The sequence below is a fragment of the Melopsittacus undulatus genome, chromosome 6 (assembly GCF_012275295.1).
Source record: "Melopsittacus undulatus isolate bMelUnd1 chromosome 6, bMelUnd1.mat.Z, whole genome shotgun sequence".
Taxonomy (NCBI): Eukaryota; Metazoa; Chordata; class Aves; order Psittaciformes; family Psittaculidae; genus Melopsittacus; species Melopsittacus undulatus.
The window spans coordinates 6,412,402-6,431,644 of NC_047532.1; the positions used below are offsets into that span (position 1 = coordinate 6,412,402).

Sequence of the window (19,243 nt, forward strand, 5' to 3'; positions counted from 1 at the left end):
ACTAAAGAAAAATACTATTCACAGCACTTTTTGTTAAAAGTAGTGAGCATTTTACCTGGAAGAACTTCTACTGTTTGAGGGCTTGCCAGTATCTGTGAAGACAGTGTTCTCACAGGAAAATGAATATTTGGTACATGAGCTCTGAATAACTCCGAGGGATACAGCAAGGCCATGGGAGGCCCGAGGAAGCCTAAGCAAGCAAGATAAGAAGCTGTAATTCACTGAGTTATGAGAACTGTGGATTGTTGGCAAGCGTTCAAGGTCAAGTTCTCACACCTGTGCTTAACCAATTATGTGTTAGTCACTAAGGGTCTTCAAGACAAGTATCCAATCATGATATGCCAAATTACTGTAGGTATGTGTGAGCAATAGTATATAAGGAGTTAATGCTTTGCAATAAATGGCTTTTTGTCTGATCACATTGATCTCTGACTGAGTCTGTTCCGCGGCAAGTATCAATGCAGAAATATTGAAACATGAACTCTGACAAAACCAAGCTGGCTGAGGGGTTCCAGGTCTGACAGCAATTTGCAGTCGCTAATCAATACTGGCTATTCCCTGGAAAAAGAATGCCTCTTTCTCCCATGTTTCATTCTCCCAAAGCAATAATCGAGCTCATGAGTTGTCAGCAATGTCACAACCTCCACTGAGCTCATTTTCGTCTACTTGAGCATGGATTAGATTAGAACCAAGGACCTGAAATGGAAGTTTTAACTGTGCTGTTGGCTCTTTCATTCACATGAGACAGACTTCACATAACAGAATGCAGATGGCTGTGTATGTGATGGGGGACACTCTGAAATGCAACAGCAGGAACACTTGAAGGCTTAGTTCAGCAACAGGTACTTTGTTCCACTTCAATCTAATGAAACTTCAGCAATTAAGTTTAGTGTGTAAGAATGACAGGCTCGCACAGCTATCACTTATCTTCTTTCCCTCCAGAAGGACTGCACTATTCCCACTGATCCAGCAGGAACAGTCCATTTTGTATACAACCTCAGTGATGAGCATCAAGAGCATTACATGAAGTAAGAAAATACAGACTGTGTCAAAAAAATGCAGGCACTGGCTCTTTGTAGCATCCACTTCATTTCTACTCCAAAAAGCTCTGGCTTTGGAATTCTTTACTTGGTTTCAAGTATGCTGAACACAGATACTACTGTCAAAGTTCTTCCAGGTTTCTTCCCAAGCTCCCCTCCCACCTCCTACCTGCCTGGGTGGATAACCAGTAATCTGTTACTAGATCAGTCAACTGAAGCTACTAAAAGAAGGCAGAAGTTGGCAGCATCAGCTATGACTGCAGGGACACATTGTTCCTCTCTAACCCTCCTGTTCTAGGCTCCTGGAATACATGTAAAGCAATAAGAGTTCTGTCAAAACACAGGGGAGGGAGAAACAGCATGTTCCCTAGATGTGTGCCCTCCAGAATTGATGTATCTTCAGGAGCTGCTCAAAAGCACTACTGAGCTGTGACTGCACTGCATCATGCATCACCTGGAGAGATACCACTGCTTTCCATCAAGGTGGGGCAGATAAGCCCTTATCCTGTAGAAGTGCTCTTTGCTGCCTGGGGCAAGAAGAGGCATAGCTAGCATCTTCACTGTAAGGCAATGTCGGGCTACCCTTCAGCCAGAAGTAGGTCTTGTAGAGTTTCTCTCATGTCTCTTTTCTGAAGGGGCTGCATTTTCTCCTTCATTCTAAAGCAGCGAGTTCCTCCAGGAGCTGCTCCTTCTCCTGCTGCAGATCCTGAACCCGCTGTTTGTTCTGCTCTAGTCTGTCCTCCAGCCACTGAAGCAGTGGCCCACTGATGGCTGACATCTGGCTGCAGAGGTTCTTTGTGAACACTGGAAAGAGCAAGAAGATATCATGCCAGGGCAAACACAAAAGGCTACAACAACCCCAAAGCCAAGAGCATTAGAGACAGCCGAGGCAGCACTCCAACATGTTGGCCAAGGCAAACAGACATCCCCACAGGAGAGTCAGAATCAGCAGCTTGCTAAACAGAGAAACAAGCTATTCCAATCTGACCTTTAGACAGGAATCTGTAAAAATCTGTATCATCACTGATGCCAATTATTTTCTAAATCCAGAAGCAAAGAATTCCTCAGGTATTGAACAGGTGAAAATAGCCAATGGGGTATTTATCTTGGAACAGAAGTGGGAATTAGGATTCACCTTATCTCATGGGCAAAAGCAAAGATGGCATTTCCTGTATGTTACATGCATATGCCACAAGACACAATCACACATCAACCAGACACTACTCTTTAACACTCACCAAATCCAAAAGCCCCTTGCTGTTCCAACAGAAAAAAAACCCCAAACCCAAACCAACCCAAAACTCCCCAAACAAACCAAAAGTCTATTGCAATTTTAATCAACTGTGTAAAGGTCAAAGGACACAATAGCATTCATAAAGCCCAGGATTAGGTTATTCTACAGCCCTTGATGTTTTCCTGTAAAGTGTTTTGTTACAATTCTGTTCCTCCACTAGACTTTATATAAGAAGACAACAATCTCAGGGAATTCTCTGGGTTACACAGTGGTTTGTGATTGGAAATAAACTCTATGGCAAAGAAAAAGGCAAAAGTTTGTGCTATTATAGCTTTACAAGTGCCTTTTATGGAAAAGGGTGGGTGGCTGTTACACAGCTGGGGTCTGCTGTCCCTCAGAGTTAGAGCCAAACCAGCCCCTGTTCAAGACTGCTGTTTAGACTCTGGGAGCAGCATTCTGGATCACTGCATGCAAAAAAGGAATCCTTACCTGAGCCATTATGAATCTTGGTTATGGAGTCTAGATGGGTGAGGCTGACAGAAATGAACAGAATGAGGTTAGTGACAAGATAGCAGTCGATTGCCTATTAGGCAAACCCAGGCTATAGAACCAGCTACCTACAAGTCACTGACACTGCAGGTACATCTAAACCCCTTCATATGTGGAAGCCCTGTACCTTCACAAGGATAACAAAAGAGCCTGTGCACAGAAACATCAGTGCTGAGCACCAGAGGCAGAAAAAATGAAGCTGATACTTAATCAAATTTTTCATGCTTCTTCTCAGCACTTACCCTGGTTAAACACTAACTACTGTCACACACAGACATATCACTAAAGGGCCACCATTAGCTCACACGTGCTCTATCTCTTTTTCGTTGCAGCAAAGGAGCAGTTACACTTAGCTCTTGCGTGCAAAACTGAGGGACCTTCAACTCCTTAATGTGAAGGTATTCAACCAGTTCTCCCATAAAGGCATACGAGCTGCTAACACTTCTTATTTTCTACACCCCTACTAAGGTTATGGTGCTTTGAAGTACAGAAAGAGTTGCACGTGTTAGCAAAGACAGTCTTGGAGAGGGGTGTAGTCCCAGTGTTGTTACCTGTGAATTCTTCTGTAAGCATCTTGTTCTTCTTGGCAAAGGATCTTGGGCAGCTCTACAGCTGATTCCAGACACACCTTCCCAATGGTTTCATGGGGGACAACATGAATTGGAATTTCGATCCTTTCATATCTAAAAAGGCATCAGACACAATTAACTTCAAGGTTCTTCTGCAAACCTGCAACAGTTTGTCTGATGCTTGACACTGCGCATGTTTGGGAACACATGCCTGAGTTGCTAGGCAAATTGAAGCCACACATTTGTCTGAAACTGTAATGATAAAATGCTACAGCAACTAAATAGCCAGTACTGCCAATATGACGCACAGCATATGTGAGGTTGGCAGGGACTCTGCACCACTCTACACAAGCTTGAAGCTGCGACCTCTAGAGTTGAAAGTAAAAAGGTGGCTCTTCTACACAGCAGATTACAGCACAAATACCCAGACGACAGTGTCCTACACACATCTTAAAACTACTACATTATCTAGGCTAAATTAATAAGGTCTAAATTGTAGATTCTCTTCAGCCTGCATTAGCCGAAGTATGGAGACTGTGTTCAGGCATCTCTATACGGTATTTGCTCCTCGTGACAGCAGCCGTTTGAGACAAGATTAAATACAACCTGATGCTGGACATAGTATTTTTCTGCTGTACTCACTCTGAGCTCTTTTGGGCCTGAATGGACTGGAAACAGGTGTAGAGAATCCTGCCTGTCTAAGAGAGATGGCAGGAAGTCAGATTCCAAGAGTAAAAAAGTAAAACAAAAATAATCATCTAAACCCACACAATCCTTCAGGAAGCAGAATGTGCTTTCAAATAACACTGTACCAGGTTGCAAAGGGACATGCTTTTCACTTTGATTGCTGTGCTGGAACTGTTTACAAGCACATACTGATAAACCCATTAACTATGGAGAAAACCTTTAACAGCAGCTCCCTGGAAAACTGAGACAAGACACAGCGCTGCCAGCTTATCTCACACTACAGCAGCATCTCCTAAGGAGGCCAAGGCACAGAGCTGCAATAAGCTGTACCTGCTGGACTGAACAGCTGAAGGGCACTCATGTATTTCAGCACACACACACACTGCAGCCATCTGATGCAATCCCAGAAACCTGGTGGCAGCCCAGCTTTGCTGGCTGGAGAACCAGGCTGTAAATCAACAGAGAGTAATTAATAACTCTCTCTTTTGTCATTGGGATTATGATCCAAACATCACCATTCAAGCCATGCTTTGACTGTGCTCCAAGCAGAGCTCTGCCCTTCTTGAAGGCTGCATGCAGGGATTTCAGCTCTACCCTGTTGCTCACGAGCACCTGGAGGGTTTACTGTCATTTTTAAGTTGCCTACCTTTGTGTTTTTGTCCTCAATGAAGCACGAAAAGATAAGCCCAACAAAACCTTGGTCCATCATCTGATACATGGCTTGTGTGCGGACATCTGCAGACAAAGAAATAAGAGAATGAAATCTGCACTGCTCACCTGAAGGAGCAGAGAAGGATTTGCACCTTTTGAAAGGTGACCTGGAACTTGGTTACAAATGTCACAAGCTTTATTTTAAAGTCTTTACTCCAAGCGACTACGTTAAAAAGATAAAACTAAATTAAAATGCAATTAATAGTAAATCTTATAAATACAGGATGAATTACAGAAGAAGAAATTAGCATCAGCTTGGTGCCACAGATCACCCTATAGCCATAATGTCCAACAGATACTCATGCATTTCTTTTTAAAAAAGCTTTTTTTCTGCATTAACAGTCATAGATGTCAAAAACCAGCACAGCAGCACTGTGATTCCCACAGCCTTTTTTGCTATTCCCTACACTCTATGTCTGAAAAAACAGTAGTACCAGTATAGCTGAGCTTTAACTGAGTGCACCTGCCTCAGGAATGGGGCTACATTGGCAGATGCTCCTGACACCCATCGTGACAATCTTGTCCTACTGGAGGATGCCTGAGAAACCAAACTTTGATAGTTGGGATGTGAAGAGCTGACAAAAAAGCAGTAAACTGAACCATACTATTAGTTATTGCTGTGAGTTTTCATACAGAACCTAGAACAAAACTGCTCTCACCAACATGTGATGGCCAGACAGTAATGTGAGGATGAGAGTGATACCAGCCCACAACTCTCATGGGACGTCCCGTCATTTCAGCCAACCTGTGTGTGAGTCAAGGTGCTTTGGAAACCAGCAGAGCAAATAGAAGGTTTTTTGCACAAGGAAAACCAAGGGAGTTTTAAAAGAGCTTCTGATCAGCCAGCAGAATTCCAGATGCCTTTGTGGAGGGGTGACAAGGCACACGGCAAGAAGCTGATGGAAGCTTCTTCCCCAGCACTGGCAGGATGCCACTACTGCAGAAGCAAACTGCATTTTGTTGGCACATGGCAGTAACACAGCAGCAACCTGTCTAAAACAGCATCCTTGAATGGATGTAGGGAAAAGGCTCTCCAATGCACTCTGCTTGGAAAGAGACTTGTTAACCTTTCATTATCGACTAAGTCTCCTACTGAACAGCTATACTCCCCACAACATACTTTGGATTCGCTTATGCTCAAATATAGATACTACAAAAACCAGTTCTAACATAAGTACACTGCAAACACTGGAACCAATGAAGACTCCAGAGAACAGTTGCAGGAGGGAAGCAATTAATTCCAAGCCAACCAGAACAAGTCCCAGCACGTAAAATGAGTCCTGATGTAACCACATCAGTGGCCAGCCTGCTGCTGCCTCTCCAAAAGGATATCTCTGCTTCAGTAGAGGCAGCTGAAAGCTGCTCTGGTGAGATTTCCACACGGTCTTTTCTCTTATCCGAGCGGCGCAGGATGATCACAGAGTGGATGTGCACGATCCGGCTGGTGTCAACCTGACGGGAAGAACAGATCATTCCTCTCCTACGGCAGTAACCACCCCAAGGCCGCCAGCAGAGCACAGGTATCCAGTACAGCACAGCCAGGGGAAGCCTGCCGGACACTACGTTCCCATTCTCACAGCAGCACAAGACGGGAGGCCGAGGCCCCGCAGCACGGTCCTGCTGTCCAGACCCCGCCCGTCTCCCCCCTCCCGGTGCTCCCATCGCACCGCCGGTACCTCGCCGATGCAGAGCCCCATGACCTCCTCCTTCTCGGTGCTCAGCGCATGGTTCAGGCACACCAAGAAGGCATCGGCCTCCAGATACACCGCCTGCACCGCCATCTTACCACCACCACCCCCCCGTCTTCCTCTACCAGCCCCGGAAGTAGCCGGAGCCAAGCCCCACTCCCCCCGCCCTCACTCAGCAGCGGAACCAATCCCAGCGAGGCTCCCCGACCCTTCCAGCCAATCAGAGGCGGCAAACCCCCCCGCTGGCTTCCGGAGGTGCGAGCGGTGCCGCTCGGCGGAAGCGCCGTGTCGCCCACGCGAGCGGCAGCGGCGGGGTTCCGTGCTGCAGCCGCTGCCCGCCGCGGGGCGGACCGAGACGGGGCGGTGCGGTGTGGTGTGGGGCGGAGGGGGGGGGGGGAGGCGGGGACCGGCGCGGCTCGGGGCGGGGCGGGGCTTAGCTACGGAGCGGCTACCGGGGCCTGCGAGCAGCCGCGGGGAGGTCAGAGGGGGAGGGCGGGGGAAGGCTTTGCTCGGTGCACACGGCGCTGGCTGTCACCTGCCGCGGGGCTGCAGGTAGGTCAGGGGCGGGCGGCCCGCGGGGCCCGGCCCCGGGGGGTCCCGCTCCGCCCGGTGCCGTCTCTTGCCGTGGGGCGGCCGCTGAGCCCCACGGGCCCGGCCCGGGGGGGAGGCGGTTGCTATGGAGACGTGCTGCGCACTCCTCCCGCCGCGGCCGCCGGACCTCCCCGGCCCTCCCCGCACCGCTCCCTACCCTGCCGTCCCCCCCCCGCTCCCCACCGGCCAGCCCCGTTACCAGGCCCGGCTCCCGCTGCCCTCCCTTCTGTGGGGCTCCCCCCATGCTGTGTCCATCTCTTTTTGTCTCCCTGTCTCTGTAGATCCCACCACAGAGCTTCCCTCCCCGCGCTGCTGGACAGCCCTGGCTGGTCGGTGAGCATCTGCTACCCCTCAGTAGTGTTGGGCAGAGCGGAGTCACAGGGCTGCTTGCTCGGGGCGAGTGCTCCAGGCAGAGTAGAGTCCAGACCCCCACGAAGAAGCTTTAGAGTGAGTCAACGTGCTCTGACACCAGCAGACAGCTCATCCCAGCCCTCAGCTTGCTTGTTGCAAGACACGGGCTGTGTTTATCAGGGAAGCTCAGCTCCCTTTTAGCTCCCTAAAGGCTGCAGCCACAGAGCTGTACAGGCAGCTGCACACTCTGCCAGAAGGGCAGACTGGGCAGCCTTGCTCCAGAAGCTGTGTTAGCACAACGCTGTGCCTGATGCACAGACGCTCAGCATCACTTCTTTCCCTTGGTGCCTAAATGGCAGCTGAACTCTTCTAGCGATCTGACCCAGTCCCCTTTTAAAACAGAAGGTGATGAAGGGTGCATCGTGTTCAGCATGCAGACCTCCCGCCCTGGGCATGGGCCGAGCCATTTATTGCACTGGTTTTGTAAAGTATTTGAATGTACCCAATTTAAAAGTAAATAAATTGTCTTCACCACAAGCTGCAGTCCTCCTCCCGGCCATTTCCACACTTATTCCTAGATCCTATGGCTTGGAAATCCACCCAGGTCCCAGAGCAGCAGTGAACTTGTAAGGCCCGACACTGAATGGACAGCATCCCTGCGAGTCTTGTCCCCATCCATGGGGATTTGGCTTTAAATCTTCCCAATTCGATATCTGAAACAGCTCAGACTTGTGCAGTTAGCTTGATGCACTTGTGTGTGTCAAAGGATGACGCTGCAGTCCTGCAGAGTTAATCTGCTTGGGGTTTTGTTGGATATGGTGGTTGTAAAAATAGATTGTGAAGCAAACAGCATAAGAAACAGGTTTTACAACTTGTCTTAAATAGCAATAAGTTTACTCCTCCTTTCACCCAGGTCTTTCTTCAGGGTTTTTTTTATTGTTTTATGATAAAATCTGCCAAAATAAGCTCTGTATCTGCCTTTGCCTGCTGAAAGTTTCAGGTGCCGGTGTCTGAGAGCATGCTCTTTTAAATCTCCTGTTTCTGTTGTGTGTTCGAGTGCTGCAGACAGACCGGTCTCACTTCAGACCCAATAGATGCTTCTGCAGGGTTTTATGTATAGCCCCTTCCTAACAGTCTTAGAGACTGTGGAAAAGAAAGGCTGGACTGAGCCTTTGGACTTTTGGCAACTGAACTCAGAGCTGTGGAGTTCAAGTTTGGGACAGATTAGTTGGGCAAAGGGTGAGAACAAGTTAACCACGGCCCATTCTGCAGTGTCCCTGTGTTACACCTTGTTCTGTCTGTCCTGTATCTATCCTCCATGGTCACATGCAGTAAACGCAAGTGTACATGTTGTGCTTCAGCCCTCCTACTTGTAGTTCAGCAACACTGAGCCAGGTTAGTATTTGGACAGGAGACCTTCCAGGAGAGTTTATTTACAGTAGGATAGAGTGTTTGCTTACTGAGTCATGGTTTTCCAGTACCGAAGTCTTGTGGTTCTGGGACCATGAGCTGTAGGAATTCCAGCTTTGAATGGAATAAAAGCAAGTTCTTCAGCGTTTTTGGTCATGATGGAGCTTTTGGCAGTTGACTGCAGAGTAGGAGAGTATCCTGGCCGAATTCCAACCTGGGTGATTACATTCAGCTGACTGAAAATGAGCAGCGATTGCTGCATTTCACTGTTGGGCAAAGTCATTTCCACGCAGGGGATTAAATTCATAAAGTGGCTTAGGTGAAGCAGAATGAAAAGGACTTACAGAAATGTCCCTTTAACCCTCACAGGTTATTCCTGAAGCCCTTGCAAGGCTTTTCAGTTTGCTGTCACATTAAATGCTGGGGATCGAGCTGCTGGGCCATTGCTTGGAATGGCTGTCCCCTGTCACAGGGTGGTCTTCAGAACAGTGGTGCTTTTTATAACACACGTACATATTCCCACACATCCAACAAGGAAATAAAAACAGAATGGGGGAAAAAGAAATGATAAAAGAACATCCAAAGTTTCCTGTCTTAGAGATTAAAATGCTGTGACAGTGCTGCTCGGCCGGGTGATTCTTTGATTCAAAAAGGTAGAGAAGCTCTGGTGTAAGATGTAGAAGGCAGCGTGGAAGCATGTTACCTGTTATAGCTCAATGTATAACGGTTTTCTTTTTCTCTCCCTGACTTTCCCTACTTTATTTTGTACCCAGATTTTCTTGCTCCTGTCTGAAATGTGCCTTGTAACTTTACAAGTTTTCAGAAGACCACTGTGTTTCACTGGGATAGGAATACTGCATCTGCTTCGTAGCAGGAGGATGTTATATGTATTACAGCTTAATTCTGTTCTACTTTAAACCTAGATAAAGAATGAAGACTGTCTGTACCATTTTGATTACCTCTTCTAGGGTTCAAAGAGAGAACCATTTCCCCTGACCTTCATTTGCTAATGGCTCAGCTTGATCTAACCGGTATACAGATAAACTTGCTGTTACACAAAACTCCCGGTAGGAAGAACCACCTCAATGTCCAAAATTCCTTTGCCCCTGCTGGTACTGGTGGCTCTCTGTAACCATCTAAAAGCTGAACTACGCAGAGTCCCAAGAGCTGTTCACGAGAAGCTTGTGTGTGAATGAACGATGCTGCCATCGTCTTGAGAGATGAGACGAAGGACCCGTCACAATGACAGCTCTGCAAGTTCCCAGTATGAGAGTCGTGCGTACGGAGTTTCATGCTTTGTCTCCAGAGTGATCTTCGTTCTTGTTAAGCTAATTCCACCTCTTGTCACAAGTTTTGCTTTTGGATTTAGACCATCATTAAGCCACGGAACTCCTGTGTAAACCACTTTTCTTCCTTTCCCCCCTCTCTGTTTTACACAAAGACTGTTAACATGACTGTTAGTGGAATAAGTAAAGCCAATATTCACAGGGTTTAACTCTCTACCAATAGCACCTTTTTGCCCCAGAATGCCTTACAAACACCATACAGCACGCATGTCCCAGAGTACGACTTGTCATGCCATTTCTGTTCACTTAGGCACCACCTCAGTTTCCCAGGCTGATGCTTAGGGACATTTCAGCTCATAGCATCTCACACCATAAGTCAGACGCCACCCAGAGGTGCCTTTCAGGTCTGAGAGCTTTCTCCGTGAATGTATTCCGAGCTAAAGAGACCACGTGTGCATCCTGCGGGATGATGCCGTCCACCTAACGGGAGCATCCTGACGTGATGGAGGGCATGGCAGCAGGAGGGCATGCTGGCACTCCTCCTGTCCGACTGTGGGTGCGACGAGTAGGTGTTTACTGCGATGAGCACCGCAAAACGTGGCTTGTGGCTGCGGAAGAGGCAAGTGTCCTTTGAGCTTCCCAGTGATTGTAGCTTTGCTATTGCAGGTGCCTCTACTGCATTGCCGGTAACTGCCTGCTCTTTTTGTTACTTTCCCCCAGGAGGAAGGTATGCTGAGGGCTCGGATCCAAAGAGTTCAGGTTCCCCTGGGTGAGGCGCTGCGACCCAGCCAGCTCCCCCCATCCCGGCTGCCTCATATGTGGCAGCTGTCCCAGGGTGAGCAGTACAGGGATAGTAACTCTCGCGTTTGGGAGATAGAGCACCATCTCATGGTAAGGATGGTGGCAACAATAGGCCATAGTCATGCCTGTTTGTGAAGTCGTTTGAGATCCTTGAGGGACGGCAAAGGACTGTTACTTTGTTGAAGTCCGTTAGCTCAGCCACAGTAACTGTAGACGTATTGAACTTTTCCTTGTCGCTTACAGCTTGGTGGTGTTGAAGAACTGCTGCTTAAACTCGTGCCTGGTGATTAATCTGGTATGTGTAGACGTTATCCCTGCTTTGTACTGTGCTCTTGTTTATTCCCAGTCATTCTTTAATATGAATTTTTGTCTTTCAGGAGCAGTGGCTCTAGGAAGATGTCGTTGTATATTTTGTACAATAAATGATTCTCTCACCACTGAAATGCAGCCACCTCTGAGGTGGAAGCAGTTTAACAACACACAGCAACATCACACAAGAGTTTAGGACAGGCAGTGAAGAGGAGTATTGTGTCCAAGTGAAACGTCAGGGGGAGTTCTAGGTAGGCAGAATGTAATTGCCCTAAGTGGAGTTTGGCCAGGATGCTGGAAATAATGCCCTAGCGACAGTGGAAAGAGCTGTGGGCTGGTGAATGGTCAGCAATTGGAAAGGCAGCACATCCCTAGTACTGGGCTCAAGTCCTGTGATCGCTTCCAGTAACAGCGATGCTTTCCTGTAGAGGTCTCCCATCCAACTACTATAGTAGCACCACCAGTTTCTGCTTGTCCTTTGGTCTCTTAACAGAAAAGAACAGTTACAGCTGTGTCTGACTCCTGCTTTCTGGGGGTTTGAACAGGATGGAGCTGTCCTCCCGTCTGTCGTGTTGTTTGGGGTGTTTTGGGAGGGAGGGTTTTCCAAGAGACTTTCTCCTGGAACAGCATCAGAAAGAGCCCTCCTTGTTGTCTTTATGGGACCTACACAAGTTGTTTTGTTTGGTTGTTTTTTAAAATGCCTATATGTATGACTAATACCAAGTCCTTGGCTGTGTAGGGCTCACAGAGAGGGCTTTTACACAGTACATGGTATAGTATAAGGTCTAGAGGCACAGAAGTGTTAGCTGTGTTAACTTGAATCTTTGCTGGAATCTTTGTGCATCCAAGTGGGAAAGGACACATTTTGGCCAGAAAAAGGCCTCCAAGCCTAGCAACATAAAACTTCCCGTATTCATTGTCCACATTGTCATCCTTTAGCCAGACACAGAGACTTCTTGTGTATGTTGGCAGGCATCTGCAAGCAGCAGCAGGTGTTTTCTGCACTGTCTGTGACAGAGAGGGAAATTAGGAGCCCTTTAAAGTCTTGGCTTTAAGACTGTGTCTTGCTCCCCTGACCTCTGAAAAGCATGGTGTTTCTACAGTAACATTTTCCTATCATTTTAGTTCTCTGAACATGCCCCAGAAGGATCCCTGCCAGAAACAAGCCTGTGAAATACAGAAATGCTTGCAAGGTACCAAGTGTCATTTTGTCTTTTTAGTGGAACTTTATTCTTTTCACTTAATCCTGTTCTCCTTTCACCTTGAGAAGGAAGATGGCACATTAGCATCACCTGGATGCAAAGCAAACAAAATGGTGATCTCTGGCTTTAATAAATTCCCTTGTGCTTGATTGTAAATACGGAGACACCATTAATACCTAAGAGCGCATTTGTAACAGTAATATTGTGCTTATTTCAGAGTGTTATCCATGCTGGTAGTGAGATCCCATGTGTAGTCTTGGGACTGAGCTGTAGGTGTGGAGAGCTAGACATTATAATGAGCTGTTTCACAGAGTGGGTAGTGAGGACGGTGGGTGGATTGCATGAGAAGACTGCAGAGCTTCTAGACGCAGGCGTGTTTTAAGAGCAGGTCAAACAGATGTCTGTCAGGAATGGGTCTGGTATATGTGATCTGGCCTCAAGGTATGAGCTGGTCTCCTTCTGAAGACCTTTAACAGCTGCTTTTTATATCTTAGCTAAATAAGGAGGGAGAGGATGTGATAATGTGGGTTTTGAGCCTAAGTTTGGAAGAGCAGACTTGTTACTTGCAGAGGATAATACTGCTTCTTGGAAAAGGATTTGCTTTATAGAACGAGTAGAACATTCCTCTGTGCCAAGGCAGCTCAGCCATATGGGAAAGAGCTCCTCCTGACTCACCTGGGAGAGCCCTTGGCCATGTGAGAGTAACTCATGGTGTTAGCTCAGGGACAAGGAGGCAGGAGGCAAGTGATGCCACAGCTAAAATCAGCCAAGCCGGTTCCATGGCAACTCATTTGTGCCTTTATTTTATTTGCAGACTACAAGCAGGTTAGCTAAAATATAGCTGGGGTGGATCATAGGAAGGAAAGCATCTGGGAGAAGTAGGGAAAAGCAATAGTCAGGTAGATGCCTGTCTTTCCCAGGATTGTTTTGAAGCTGTGTTCAGCTCAAAGCAAAGGCTCAAACAAACCCCTCTACGTGTCCCTTACACTTGTTTAGATACTGCCTTTTACTGGTTTTATTATCTGGAGCATTCTCCCATGAAAGGCTGCCTTCTCTCCCCATGGTGACAGCACTTAAAAGCTACTGTTTGACCCTGGTTTGGTCCCACCTCTGACAGTGTTCTTTTTATAACATTCATGGAAGTTATTCCAAGTATTTCACCTGCGTAGGTTTGCGTACAGGTTTGATCTGGATGGTTAAGTGTTAGCAAAGAAGCTCTTTGACCGTGCTACATGCACAGTGTGTGTGTGTGCACCACTTCTCTAGCTCTCACTTTGCAGTGCTGCTGTTACTCATGTATTCTCATGATGTGGAGTTGCACAGAGAGGAAAGCAGAGAGATTTGCATAGAGCAGAGAAAATGATGACATGCTTTTAAACAGCTTTGCTTTCAGAGAAACATGCTGCCCAGCAGCTGAAGGCCTGAGCTGCGTTTGTCCCTTCCAGGGACAAAACCTGTTCCCCTCTGCAAACTTAATGTCTCCTTCTTGTTTTCCAGTGAACAACTACATGGAGTCTAAGTGTGAAGCTGTGATTCGAGAAATGCGGAAGTGCTGCGCCCAGTACCCCAGGGGCAGATCCATCTGTTGTTCAGGGTTTGAGAAAGAAGAAAGGGAGAGAGGAAAGTTAAAGGTGACAGAAGGAATTCCCCCATCACCTCAGTAACACAATGCAGCTCCAGCAGGTGCCGGAGCAGGGACTCACCTGCAGAGCTCGTGTGTGGTTTTTTCAAGCCTTCTTTAGACTTTCAGGAAAGCCAGATTGCTCCAAGGACACACCACCCGGCACACCAAAAAGTATAACGTAGTACCAACAGATGGCCTCCTTAACAGACTGTAGTTTCTGTACCAAAACGTCATCTGCATTGTCTTTGCATTGCACCTGTGTCTGTGAAAAGTCAACTTGATGTTTTTAGGATGCTTACCTTACTCTATTCCATCCTTGCTCTCAAAATGGAGAACCGGAACCGAGTTATTCTAGCTTCTGGAGTGAGAGGTACAGGAAATGAGCTCAGACAAGTGAGTGAGTTTAAGCATGACACATGAAACAAGCCCATCTTGACACAGCAAAGGTATTGCTGCCATCGTGCAGTAGTTCCAGACATGTGCCTGTCCAGTGGTTCAAGCTCAAGAAAGGGAATCAGGTCTGGGGATTGTTCCTAGGTCTTGCATAGATCACGAGTGACTACAGTCACTTTGCCTAAGTGCCTCACTTTCCCACTGGACAGACTTTTGATTACTTTCTATTTGAATTGCCTACACGCTGCTATTTGCATGACAAAGATGTTACAGGAACATTACTTCAGGGATTGCTACAGGAGTAGGGTTTTTTTTAACAAAAAGCAATATTCATTTGAAAGATCTGACTGTTGATATAAAATTTATAAATTTGTAGTTGAAAACCTTTAAGCAATATGTTACAAACCCAGCATCCTTCAACCCGCTGGTACCCAGAGGCCTATCACAAAGCCCTGGGCTAGATCCAAGAACTGATTTAGGCGCTGCTTACTCAACAAGCAGTTGTAGGCACTTGCTTTCAACACTTTCAGACTCACTCCCAAGCCGGCTGTGTCTGGACCCCAGGGAGAGATGGCTTTTCAGAAGCTCTCACCTGTGCAGCAGAATTTCCTGTGACCTGTAGGAAGAGCTTAGTAGACAGGTTCCTGCATCACCCTTCAGAGCTGCTTAAGTCTCTCTGACCCCTGTAACAGGAGTCCAGGCACTTCAGTGGGTGCCATGTCCATTACAGGGCTTAGGCACCTAAATACCAGACTTAGAACCCACTAGGCTCCTAACTCTGTCATTAGATCTAGCCGTAAAGGACTTTTGTGCTGTGATCAAGTACAACTTATGAAATACAGCTTCAGTAAACAGACCACTGTAGTCTAGGCACAATAGTTGAGTGTATTGAAGCCTAGAAGAGCCAACCATCTGTATTCACTGCTCTGAAATACCATGATACAAAATAAATGACTGGAACAAACTGTGGTCTCAGCTTGGTTGTTTATTCAGAATACAAGGTAGCTGCAAGCCAGGCGGCTTGGCTGCCATTCACTGTCCAGGGCTCCATGTGATACCATCATGTTTAAACAGAAGCTGCTTGGTGTTTTCATAACCCACGCTCAGGATCGGAATAATTCAGGGCTGCCCTTCTCCTCCCACTGCCTCCCCTCAAAAAGCAAACCCTTAAGACAATATGCAGGCTTTAATAGTCTTGAAAACAAGGGGAAAGTGATCACAATGTGTGAAGCACCTCAAATACTTGGATGAGTTGCTCATTTTTCCATTGTGCCTTACCTGAGCAGGAGCAGTGGAAAGAAAGTTACCAACAGATGATAAAAAATAAATATATAGGCTTCTGTTGTGCCTATTGAAAAGCCCTGTCTTCAGGCCCAGTTCTACTCAGGTGGTACAAACTTGCTCAGCAGAGAGGCTCAGAAGGCAGGCTGCCAGTAGAATCAGCTCCCACCCCAAAGCATTCACCTGTTTGGGACAGGGGTGATTGGTACCAAGATCATCCAGGAGAGGGGTTTATTAATGCAGCCCATGGTTACCTGCAGAGAGGGGGGAAGGCTGGTGGCCTCAAAGAATCATTTAGGTTGGAAAAGACCTTTCATCACCAAATGCACCACTAAACCATGTCACTAACTGCCATGTCTACATGTCTTTGTACATGTCTTCATGCTCACTGTGCCCAGTATAGGGAGATGATCACTTCCCTGGCCCTGCTGCCACACTATTGCTGATATGGGCCAGGATGCTGTTGGTCTTCTTGGCCACGGGGGTACACACCTGGGCTCATGCTACTTGACTGGCTGGAACTGCTTCTGTCAGTCAAATGCAAGATGCAGGGCAAGACAAAACCACTTTGGTTCCCTAGAAGTCAAGAGACCACACATAGAAGCTATTAGAGTAAAGCTGTTTAATAAAATATCACTTCAACAAGCATTTACATACAATATATAAAAACACTTTAAAAGCCTAGTGTGTTTTAAACCTTTTCATACTGTAACAGATGCCAGAAGTTGTTGAAACAAGACCAAAATGAGCAGGGGGTGGGGAAGGGTGGGAACACCTCATCTTGACACCTGCAGCAATGAAAATACATCCCTAACGAGGTTGATTCAGCATCAAGCTTCCAGTGTGGGCCCCGAGCATCAAATGGTGCTATCCACAAGCCCCACACCAGAACAGCAGAAAGATTTACCAGATCCCAAAGTCCTTCTTCATTCCCTGCCTGCATTCACATCAAACTCAACGTAACTTTGTCATGTTGCTGGAAAAAGGGAAATATAACCCCCATTTTCAAGAAGGGGAAAATGGATGACCCAGGGAATACAGACCAGTCAGTCTCACCTCTGTGCCTGGCAAAATCTGGGAGCAGATTCTCCTGGAAGACATGCTAGGGCACATGTAGAACAACAAGGTGCTTGGTGGCAGCCAGCATGGCTTCACTAGGGGGAAATCCTGCCTGACCAATTTGGTGGCCTTCTATGATGGGGCTACGGAACTGATGGACAGGGTTAGAGCAGCTCATGTCATCTACCTGGACTTGTGCAAAGCGTTCGACAGTGTCCCACATGACATCCTAGTCTCTAAATTGGAGAGACATCAGTTTGATAGGTGGAGCACTCGGAGGACAAAGAATTGGCTGGATGGTCGCACTCAAAGAGTTGTGGTCAACGACTCAATGTCCAGCTGGAGACCCCTGGTGTCCATCAGGGATCAGTGTTCGGACTGGTCTTGTTCAACATCTTTGTCGCTGACATGGACAGTGGGATTGAGTGTGCCCTCAGCAAGTTTGCCGATGACACTAAGCTGTGTGGTTCAGTTGATACGCTAGAGGGAAGGAATGCCATCCAGAGGGACCTTGACACACTTGTGAGGTGGGCTGATGCCAACCTCATGAAGTTTAACCATGCCAAGTGCAAGGTCCTGCACCTGGGTCAGAGCAATCCCAGGCACAGCTACAGGTTGGGCAGAGAAGAGATTTAGAGCAGCCCTGCAGAGAAAGACTTGGGGGTGTTGGTCAATGAGAAAATGAACATGAGCCAGCTGCAGTGTGTGCTTACAGCCCAGAAAGCAACCGTATCCTGGGCTGCATCAACAGGAGTGTGACCAGCAGGTCAAAGGAGGTGATCCTGCCCCTCTACTCTGCTCTTATGAGACCTCACCTGGAGCATTGTGTGCAGTTCTGGTGTCCTCAACATAAAAAGGACATGGAACTGTTGGAACAAGTCCAGAGGAGGCCACGAGGATGATCAGGGACTGGAGCACCTCCTGTATGAAGACAGGCTGAGAAAGTTGGGGCTGTTCAGCCTGGAGAAGAGAAGGCTGTGTGGAGACCTCAGAGCAGCTTCCAGTATCTGAAGGGGGCCTACAGGGATGCTGGAGAGGGACTGTTCATTAGGGACTGTAGTGACAGGACAAGGGGTAATGGGTTGAAACTTAAACAGCAGAGGTTTAGATTGGAGCTATGGAAGAAATTCTTTACTGTGAGGGTGGTGAGGCACTGGAATGGGTTGCCCAGGGAGGTTGTGAATGCTCCATCCCTGGCAGTGTTCAAGGCCAGGTTGGATGGAGTCTTGGGTGATATGGTTTAGTGTGAGGTGTCCCTGCCCATGGCAGGGGGGTTGGAACTGAATGATCTCAAGGTCCTTTCCAACCCTAACTATTCTATGATTCTGATTCTGTTTTTCCCCTTTCAGCAGCAACAGAGGAGTTTTAGCTCCCTCTCTGGGCAATTTCTCTCCATAGCAGCAAGCTGGGACTTCATGGAGCAGAACCCAGCACACCCTTCCCTGGGGCTGGGCAGAAATAGTGACTTATTTGAGCCTGAAAATCATCGGTACAGTCTGTTAATGATTTCCTTTGAGCTTTGCCACTGCAGAAAGCTTCCTGGAGATTAGTGCATCTCAGAAGAAGTTGTGTCATGCAGCACACCAGAAGGAGGGGCAGCAAGACTGTTTTCGTACAGGAACAAGAGGTACCCTGCAATAAAAGTGTATCTATTCATGCATCTATCCTGCAGGGTTCCTAGAAACAAAACACCAAACCAAAACCACCACCATCACATGTCACTCCCCTCTAAACACCACTTTCCTGAAGACCTTTGCTCCATCACATCAGTCCTGCAGTCTCAGGTGGCTTTTAGGAACACCATTATTTAAAAGACTTCAGCCCAGCTGTTCCTTCATTCCCCTTGGCCATGTACAGCAGGACAGGACCAAGAGACCTGTCCTGGGTTCAGCAGTAGCAGTAATTTTTCTCCTTCTTAGTAGCTGGTGCAGTGCTGTGGTTCTGACTTTCAGCCTGGGAACAGCGCTGATAACACCGATGTTTTTAGTTGCTGCTCAGTAATGTTCACTCAGACCAAGGACTTTGTGAGTCTCATGCTCTGCCAGGGAGGAAGCAGAGACAGGACACCTGACCCAAACTAGCCAGAGGTATTCCATATCACAACATGTCATGCCCAGTATAGCAGTTACCTGGAAGGGCTGAGATCACTGCTTGGGTTGGTTTTCCTGATTATCTGCAGTCTTTTTCAGATCCTGAGGGTGAGAAAACCTCGGCTATGTCAACGTGTTGCTACACTGACACTCCAGTCAACATTAACTGCAAGTTCCAACACCTTCGGTGGAAGAATCCACCATTCCAGCAGCTTTTGGGGGAAGATGCCCATTTCTGGCCATACTGACAGCAGCAGTGGATGATCAGAAAGGCATTACACAGTGCTGGAGATGGGGTGCAGCGTCCCCATCACCCACGCACATCATTGTTCTCTGGCATTTTTCCTACTCAAGGATGGATGACTTTC

At 47.4% G+C, this 19,243-nt stretch overlaps 3 protein-coding genes across 12 annotated transcripts; 2 read left to right on the top strand and 1 right to left on the bottom strand.

The window, feature by feature from the left end:
• Positions 1–320: 320 nt before the first annotated feature.
• On the bottom strand, positions 321–6,592 carry BRCC3 (BRCA1/BRCA2-containing complex subunit 3). Its single transcript, XM_005140353.3, has 8 exons — positions 6,467–6,592; positions 6,123–6,242; positions 5,450–5,537; positions 4,726–4,814; positions 4,035–4,090; positions 3,375–3,506; positions 2,764–2,807; positions 321–1,844 (listed from the first exon to the last, which is right to left on the bottom strand). Exons 1-8 carry the CDS (start codon positions 6,569–6,571, stop codon positions 1,693–1,695), a joined length of 786 nt encoding a protein of 261 aa, XP_005140410.1. The 5' UTR covers positions 6,572–6,592; the 3' UTR covers positions 321–1,692.
• A 382-nt stretch (positions 6,593–6,974) lies between these two features.
• Positions 6,975–11,373, top strand: MTCP1 (mature T cell proliferation 1). Of its 7 annotated transcripts, XM_034064021.1 has the most exons (6): positions 7,020–7,030; positions 7,351–7,402; positions 9,604–10,735; positions 10,837–11,007; positions 11,161–11,212; positions 11,295–11,373. In XM_034064021.1, exons 3-5 carry the CDS (start codon positions 10,619–10,621, stop codon positions 11,206–11,208), a joined length of 336 nt encoding a protein of 111 aa, XP_033919912.1. In that variant the 5' UTR covers positions 7,020–7,030; positions 7,351–7,402; positions 9,604–10,618; the 3' UTR covers positions 11,209–11,212; positions 11,295–11,373. The 7 variants fall into 7 exon arrangements, with proteins under 7 accessions (XP_033919913.1, XP_033919915.1, XP_033919912.1 ...); XM_034064022.1 differs by lacking the exon at positions 7,351–7,402 and having other exon boundaries at positions 6,975–7,030; positions 9,754–10,735; XM_034064024.1 differs by lacking the exon at positions 7,351–7,402 and having other exon boundaries at positions 6,975–7,030; positions 9,799–10,735.
• Positions 6,981–15,410, top strand: CMC4 (C-X9-C motif containing 4). 4 transcript variants are annotated; one of them, XM_034064025.1, is made up of 4 exons: positions 7,017–7,030; positions 7,351–7,402; positions 12,352–12,419; positions 13,926–15,410. In XM_034064025.1, the coding sequence occupies exons 3-4, from the start codon at positions 12,362–12,364 to the stop codon at positions 14,090–14,092; spliced, it is 225 nt and encodes a 74-aa protein (XP_033919916.1). In that variant the 5' UTR covers positions 7,017–7,030; positions 7,351–7,402; positions 12,352–12,361; the 3' UTR covers positions 14,093–15,410. The 4 variants fall into 4 exon arrangements, with proteins under 4 accessions (XP_033919917.1, XP_033919916.1, XP_030906744.1 ...); XM_034064026.1 differs by lacking the exon at positions 7,351–7,402 and having other exon boundaries at positions 6,981–7,030; XM_031050884.2 differs by lacking the exon at positions 7,017–7,030 and having other exon boundaries at positions 7,398–7,516.
• Positions 15,411–19,243: the final 3,833 nt, after the last annotated feature.

What these genes read in the sequence shown, in the direction of transcription:
- BRCC3 (XM_005140353.3), bottom strand. Translation starts at nt 6,571, where the DNA reads ATGGCGGTGCAGGCGGTGTATCTGGAGGCCGATGCCTTCTTGGTGTGC. An exon ending in TTGAGGACAAAAACACAAAG is followed by an intron (nt 4,091 to 4,725) that starts GTAGGCAACTTA and finishes CATCTCTCTTAG; the next exon opens with ACAGGCAGGATTCTCTACAC. An exon ending in CAAGATTCATAATGGCTCAG is followed by an intron (nt 1,845 to 2,763) that starts GTAAGGATTCCT and finishes TGCTCTTTCCAG; the next exon opens with TGTTCACAAAGAACCTCTGC.
- MTCP1 (XM_034064022.1), top strand. Translation starts at nt 10,619, where the DNA reads ATGGAGGGCATGGCAGCAGGAGGGCATGCTGGCACTCCTCCTGTCCGA. An exon ending in GGCTTGTGGCTGCGGAAGAG is followed by an intron (nt 10,736 to 10,836) that starts GCAAGTGTCCTT and finishes ACTTTCCCCCAG; the next exon opens with GAGGAAGGTATGCTGAGGGC. An exon ending in AGATAGAGCACCATCTCATG is followed by an intron (nt 11,008 to 11,160) that starts GTAAGGATGGTG and finishes TGTCGCTTACAG; the next exon opens with CTTGGTGGTGTTGAAGAACT.
- CMC4 (XM_034064026.1), top strand. Translation starts at nt 12,362, where the DNA reads ATGCCCCAGAAGGATCCCTGCCAGAAACAAGCCTGTGAAATACAGAAA. An exon ending in AATACAGAAATGCTTGCAAG is followed by an intron (nt 12,420 to 13,925) that starts GTACCAAGTGTC and finishes CTTGTTTTCCAG; the next exon opens with TGAACAACTACATGGAGTCT.